Source organism: Cebus imitator, unplaced genomic scaffold, assembly GCF_001604975.1.
Source record: "Cebus imitator isolate Cc_AM_T3 unplaced genomic scaffold, Cebus_imitator-1.0 Scaffold189, whole genome shotgun sequence".
In the NCBI taxonomy this organism is placed as follows: domain Eukaryota; kingdom Metazoa; phylum Chordata; class Mammalia; order Primates; family Cebidae; genus Cebus; species Cebus imitator.
The window spans coordinates 822,416-829,996 of NW_016107504.1; the positions used below are offsets into that span (position 1 = coordinate 822,416).

Below are 7,581 nucleotides of genomic sequence, written 5' to 3' on the forward strand. Positions count from 1 at the left end.
AAAAAAAAAAGAAATAGCTATATTAATATCAGATAAAGTGGACTACAGAGCAAAGAAAATTACTAGAACAAAAGAGAGACATTACACAGTGATAAAGGAATCAAGGCACCAGGAAGGCTAACAACCCTAAATGTGTAAGCAAGCAAACAAGAAAGCCTCAAAATACATAAAATAAAAACTGATAGAGCTAAAGGGAGAAATAGATAAATCCATAATTAAAGGTAGGAACTTCAAAAAGCCACTCTCCACAACTGAAAAAACTACTAGACAGACTCCAATAATACAGAATCTGAAATTTCAGTGAAGCAATAGAATCTAATTTACATACATAGAACTTTCCACCCTACAGCAGAAAACACAATTTTCAAATGTCCATGGAACATTCATCAAGACAGACTGTATCCTCACCCACAAAACAAATCTAAATAAATATAAAATAATTGAAATAATACAAAGCATATTCTAACATCACAATGGCATCAAACTAGTGATCAATACAGAAAAAAACAACAAGAACATCTCCAAACACTTGGATATTAAACAACACACTTCTAAATAATAAATTAGTCAGAGGAATTCACAAAGAAAGTTTAAAAAGTATACAGAGCTGAATGAAATCACAACATAAGATAATATGTAGGTCACAGTTAAGCAAGTATTGAGTGGGATATTTATAGCAATAAATGTGTACTTTGGAAAAAGTCTTAAATCAACAGTCTGAGTTCACACATCAACAAACTAGAAAAAGAGTAAAATGAACCCAGTGCAACCAGAAGGAAGGAAATAATAGATATCAGCAAAATTGAAAACATGAAAAGAATAGAGAATAATCAATTAAACAAAAGCTGGCTCTTTGGGAAAAGATCATTAAAATTGATAAAAGAAAGACACAAACTACTAATACCAGAAATGAAACAGAATATCCCTAAAACCATTAAAAGGACAATAATGGAATATGAACAATTTTATACTCATACATTTAACAACATAAAAAATGAATCAATTCTTTAAAAACCATACATTCATCAAAGATGAACTAGATAACCTGAATAGTTCTAGAGCCATTAAATAAATTGATTTGTAATTTAAAAGCCCCTTTAGCCTAAAAGCCCCTTTAACCGGGCATGGTGGCTCATGCCTATAATCCCAGCACTTTGGGAGGCCGAGGCGGGCAGATCACTTGAGGTCAGGAGTTCAAGTCCAGCCCAACATAGCAAACCTTGTCTCTAATAAAAATATAAAAATTAGCCTGGTGTGGTGGTGGGTACCCGTAATCCCAGCTACTTGGGAGGCTGAGACACGAGAATCACTGGAACCTGGGAGGTGGAGGAGGCAGTGAGCTAAGATCTCAACACTGCACTTGAGCCTAGGAGACAAAGTGAGACTCCTTCCCAATAAATAAATAAATACCCCTTTAAAAGAAAGACACAAACCCAGAAGGTTTCACTAGAGAATTCTGCCAACGTTTTATGAATTTACACAAATTTTACATCATTTCTTTTAGAAAACAGAAAACAGAATACTTTCCAGATCATTTTTATAGAGCCAGTATTACCCTGATATCAAAGCTAGAGACATAAAAAAAGAAGAAAACTACAGACTATTAGCTCTCATGAACTTAGATACAGAAGTCCTTATAGTACTAGGAAACCAAACTTTTAAAAATGTATCGAAAAATTATACACCATGATCAAGTGGGATTTATTTCTCATATGCAGGGCTGGTTGAACATCTGAAAATCAATCAGTGTAATCCACCACTTCACCAAGATAAAAAAAAAATCTTAAAAGACTGTATCAATTGAGGCTGAAAAAGCATTTGACACAAATTGATTTTTGACAAAGGTGCAAAAGCAATTCAGGGGGAAGATAGCCTTTCAGTAAATGATGTTGGAAAAACTCCACATCCACAGACAAAAAAAAATTAATCTTGACCTAAACCTCACACCTTATATAAAAATTGACTCAAAATGGATCACAAGCTTAAATGTAAAATGTGAAACTATAAAACTTTTAGAAAAAAATGGAAGAAAATCTTTGGGATCTAGGGCTAGTAAAAGAGTTATTATAATTGACACTAAAAGCACAATTCATTAAATGAAAATGTGATAAATTATAACTCATCAATTAAAAGTTTTTATTCAGCAAAAGGACCCTGTTAAGAGGATAAAAAGCCAAGTTACACAGTTAAAGAATATACTTACAAGCCACACATCTGACAAAAGACTGGTATCTAGAGTATATAACAAACCCTCCAGACCAAACAGTAAAAAATCAAATAATCCAAGTAGAAAATGGACAAAAGATATGAATAGACATTTCACCAAAGAGAATCCACTGATGGCAAATAGACATGTGAAAAGACGTTCAACATCATTAGTCATCAGGGAAATACAAATTAAAACCACAATGAGATATCACTTCACATCTGTCAGAAGGGCTAAAATAAAAAGTAGTGACAACACTAAATCCTGGCAAGAATGTAGACAATCTGAATCACCCATACGTTGCTAGTGGGCATGTAAAATGGCACAGTACTCTGGAAAAGAACTTCACAGTTTCTTAAAAAAGCAAAACAAAACAAAAAAAACAACATGTAACTACCACATCACCCAACAACTGCACTCCTAGGCATTTATCCCAGAGGAATGAGACTTATATTCCTAAAAAACCTGTACACTAATGTTCACGTCAGCTTTTTTCATAATATCAAAAAAACTGGAAACAACCTATATATCCATCAAAAGGTTAATGGATAAATAAACCACTGTGCATCCACAATGCCATGGAATACTACTCAGAAATAAAAAAGAACAAACTATTGATGCACGTGACAACTTGGGTGGACTAGAAGGAATTATGCTGAATTTAAAAATCCAATCCCCAAAAGTCACATATGTATGACTCTATCTGTACAACATTCTTGAAATATCAAGATTCTAGAAATAGAGAACAGATTAATTGTTGCTCAGAGTCAAGGAAAGGAGGAGAGTGGGTGTGGCTATACAAGGGCAACAGGAGGAATCCTTGTAGTGATAGAACTGTTCTGTATTTGACTGTAGCAATATTAATATCTTGGTTGTGATATTATACTATAGTACTGTTAAGATGTTATCATTGGATGAAATGATATAAAGACCATACAGAATGTTGTGTATTATTTCTTACATATACATGTGACTCTACAATTATCTCAAAATAAAAAGTTTAATTTAAAAAATGAACAAATACTAGAAAGAAGCGTAGTATACAGGCTCCAGAACTTGACTGTCTGAATTTTAATCCTGACTCAACCATTAACAAGTATGCGACTATGAGCAGATTACAAAATCTCTAAATGCTCTTGTTTTCTCATCTATAAAATGGGAATGAAAACAGTGTCTACCTCACAGGGTTACTGTGAGGATAAATGACATGATGCTTGTAATGCACTGTCATCTTGCTAAACATAAGTAATTACATAATAAGTGGTAGCTATTATAACGATATTCAGAAGGCAAAGGTGTGCTGTTGGTTGTTCAGCTTCCTAAGCTACAGAAATCTCTCTCTAACTGTTCCCTCAACTCGGTCATGTAGCTAACTTTCAAATATTCTAAAGCTATCCAAGCAAATGTCTTGTACATGAGAAATAAAATAAAACACATGCAAATTTTCAAATAAATAGGTTTACCTAACAGTTGAAGTATAAGGTACAAGGTTTTCAAACCCTCCTGATGACAGTTGTTGGTTCACAGTAAAGCCACTGGTGACTGTGGTAGCAGTGGTGGTGGTGACTGTGGTGGTGGCAGTCGTTGAAGTTGCAACTGGAAAATAAAGTGAGTAACGTTAGTAAGAAATGAGAAATTTGTTTTATTTAAGCCTTGATCATTCAGATTTAAAATTATGGAGGCAATTTTAAACATACAAATTTGAACTCAACGTTGTGGATTTGAACTCAACACTGTTGTAATAAGAAATAATATATGGTAGGCCAGGTACCTGGATTAACTTTCCAGCTGAAAACTAAAACTCATGGATAAATTCATAGAAAAATAAAACTTGTAACCAGCCCAACAACTATGAAAGAAATCAAATCAATCCTCAAAATTCTTCTAATAAAGAAAATTCTAGTCCCAGATGCCATTGCTGGTAAGTTTTATTGAACTTTCAAGAAAACAATAATTGCAATTTATAAAAGATCTCTATACATCTATATCTTTGCATACTTACATGACTGTACCTGTGTAATTAATTACTAGAAATAAAATTTATAGATCAAAGTGTCAGCATGCTCTAAATTTTAACATAACTTGCCAAATTGCCCTATCTAAATGATTTCACCAATTTATGTCCCTATCAATAGGAAAGAGTGCCTATTTCTCTATACCACAGCCAATACCAGGCATACATTTTTGCAAACCCTAGGAAAAAGCCTCTCAAAGTTTTATCTACAGCCAAGACCTCTCTCCTATGTGTCTTTTTTGGTTACACCTCTATTAGAATGTCCTGCTCTCCATAGATAAAATCCTAAGCATACTTCATGGCTTGACTCAAATTCTTTGTTCCCCATATTTATCACCCACTTCTCTCCTATTTATAATTTTCTTTTGGTTTTCTGGACTTCTGTAGCACTTTTGGTTCTTATTACACACTGAGCACTTAATGAACAATGCAGAGAAACTTGTGGCTGGTAGGGAGCTGGGAAGGTTTTATTTTCTTCTTTTTGGTTCTCTGTATTTTCAAATGTTCTTACAACTAGTAAATGTCACTTCTGTAACAAGAAATCTGTTATGAAAATATAACGTACGTGATTGCTTGTTTTATGTTAACCTGCTTTCCCAATTAGCAATATTTTCAGGTTAATGGCCACACTAGATAAATGCGTAAACCATGGTGCCTGCTTGCTACAAACACTGACTACTCCGAGGGAGGCTAGCCTGAGGGAACATTCCTGCTGAGGGAACAAGCTCAAATACCCATTACTTGTCCAGATAACTCTGTCCTTTTTGTTCCTGGTTCACAGTTGATTGGGCAGGATGGCCAAGTGAAGGATGGGAAGCCATCCAATGTACTACTAGCAGCCCACCTGAGGGTCTGGCACAAAAAGCTCTAGCCAAACAGGATTGAGATGAGTCAGAATTTCATTTCCAAAAATGTAGCAATATGGAAAAAAAATCTACTTCTAGGCAGGTACTGGGAAATATTTCCAAAAGTATAAAAGGAATCCAACTATAGACAGAGAGACTTGAAAGGACTGACAGAGGAAGGACATGAAGTAGAAGTGAGGGACCATGAGCAAGTCAAAATTAAGAATAAGGTAAAACAGAAAGGTAGAGAAAGAGATAAGGAAACCAATGAGAAGTTTTAAAAAAACAAAAAGTAGACAAAGAGAGAATAACCAAATTATGTTTATGCAATATTTGATTTAGGAGGTCCCTAAAACTGCCTTAAGAATAATTCTTAAGGTCCAATTTCCTTGAGGTAAGAGTGTCATGTCAATGACTTTACTAGAATTTCACAAGACTCCATTTCCTTTTTGGCCACAAAAGTTCTTATGATAATTCCCCATTCTTTATGTTAGCCCTTGTGAGGGTGAAATGTGCACCACAGAGGAAGAACATGCCCAATCACAAAGAAGCCCAGGAGTCACTATGGTTAGAACAATGGAGAGATTACAGATTGCATCTTGTGTGATATTCTTTACAACCATAAGTAATCATTTTATTCATCTGAGAACAAAAATCTTATCTGAAAAGAAATCTTTCCCCAGAAATGCTAAAAATTAATGATAATACCAATAGACTCCCTTTAGTGATTAATTCACCCAAACACTGAGTAACTACTACATTCAAGACAGAAAAAAAAAATTTTTTTAATGAGCCCTTCTTGTAAAGGAGAATATCTTCATCCAAAGATGGTTTTCTAATAAAGTAATCTGTATTTCCTAACGTGGATAGATATTCTAAGATGTATAATTGGCCGGGCACGATGGCTCACACCTGTAATCCCAGCACTTTGGGAGGCAGAAGCAGGCAGATCACTGGAGCTCAGAAGTTAGAGATCAGCCTGGCCTACATGGTGAAACCCCATCTCTATTAAAAATACAAAAATCAGCCAGATGTGGTGGCACACACCTGTAACTGAGGTACTCGAGAGGCTAAGTGGGTGATAGAGTGAGATTCTGTCTCAAAAAAAAAAAAAAAAAAGATGTATACTCAAGAGGAAACAGCAAATTCTAAGAATGTGTATACACACACACACACACACACACAGAGTATGGTACCATTTTTGTAAAACAAATTTAAAGAATGTTCGTATATGCTTAGAAAGAAGTCTAGATAGATAAGCAAACTGTTCTCTCTAGAGGTAGTGATATGTATACATGCATGTATGTATTGTTTTTACATATAAAGGAATCCTGAGTCATTTTAAAATGGTACGATTATTGCAACGTTTTATACAGTTTTATTTTTGTTATTTTTCATGCTATTTTTAAAGGCATAAATTAACTCTGGCATATTCAAATAATAATATTTCAATTAATACCAAAAAAGGAATGGGTTTGAAAGTTCTATCGCAGTCTGATTTTGTAAATTACGACTTTGGTTTTAACCAGTTAATACAGTCAATACCACATTATCTGTGTAGTAAAAGGGAAATATGGTTCTAAAACTAATACAAAAAAACTACATACCAAATTTGAACTCACATTTCTTTTTTTTTTCTCATTTATTTATTTTATTGCATTTTAGATTTTGGGGTACATGTGAAGAACATGCAAGATTGTTGCATAGGTACACACGTGGCAGTGTGATTTGCTGCCTTCCTCCCCATCACCTACATCTGGCATCTCTCCCCTTGCTATCTCTCCCCAGCTCCCCACCCCCCACCGTCCCTCCCCTATTTCCCCCCAACTGACCCCAGTGTGTAGTGCTCCCCTCCCTGTGATAAATCTCATTCTGATAGTCTTAAAAATCATTACATAAAATAGTGAAAATATCCCTTAAAATATCCTACTATCCAATTTTCCTATCCTGTCCCTGATCAACAATTCTGCATCTTATTCCATACTAGGAATGGACATCAACACCTTCCCAGACTATAAAATAAAAAATTTGCTGATTATACCTAGGGCACAGAGTAATCCCAAATGGCTGTAAATTTGCAGATACAGATGCTTGAAAGCTGCTCTGCAAGACTGCTTAGTGAGATAAAGAATCTGAATAAGTAAATACACTTGAAGAGAAAGAAAGGTAAGTAGAGGAAAAAAAATCCCAAATTTGGGTTGAGAAAGATCCACGGGGATGAGAAAGACCTATCCCCATAATTCAGTTATCTCCTACCAGTTCCCTCCCACAACATGTGGGAATTATGGAAACTACAATTCAAGATGAGATTTGGGTGAGGATACAGCCAGACCATATCATGGTGCTAAGGGATGGGCTAGTGGCAAAAGTAATATTTGTAGGAAGGAATTTGAGACATATAGAAAAGGGCTGGGTATGACAGAGTCATGAAAGAGCCTGCCAATTCCTATTTCAGTGATTCAACCCATGACTAAAACAATCAGGGTTTTTTTTTTTTCATTTTTTTTCAGGGAAAC

At 34.9% G+C, this 7,581-nt stretch overlaps 1 protein-coding gene across 2 annotated transcripts in view; it reads right to left on the bottom strand.

Moving 5' to 3' along the window:
- The window catches only part of NUP62CL (nucleoporin 62 C-terminal like), a 67,464-nt gene that overhangs the window by 31,353 nt on the left and 28,530 nt on the right, over positions 1 to 7,581 (bottom strand). For both annotated transcript variants that reach the window (XM_017546449.2, XM_037744940.1), the window contains one exon: positions 3,670 to 3,802. In XM_017546449.2, the coding sequence (XP_017401938.1) occupies positions 3,670 to 3,802 (133 nt within the window). The remainder of the gene's footprint in view (positions 1 to 3,669; positions 3,803 to 7,581) is intronic.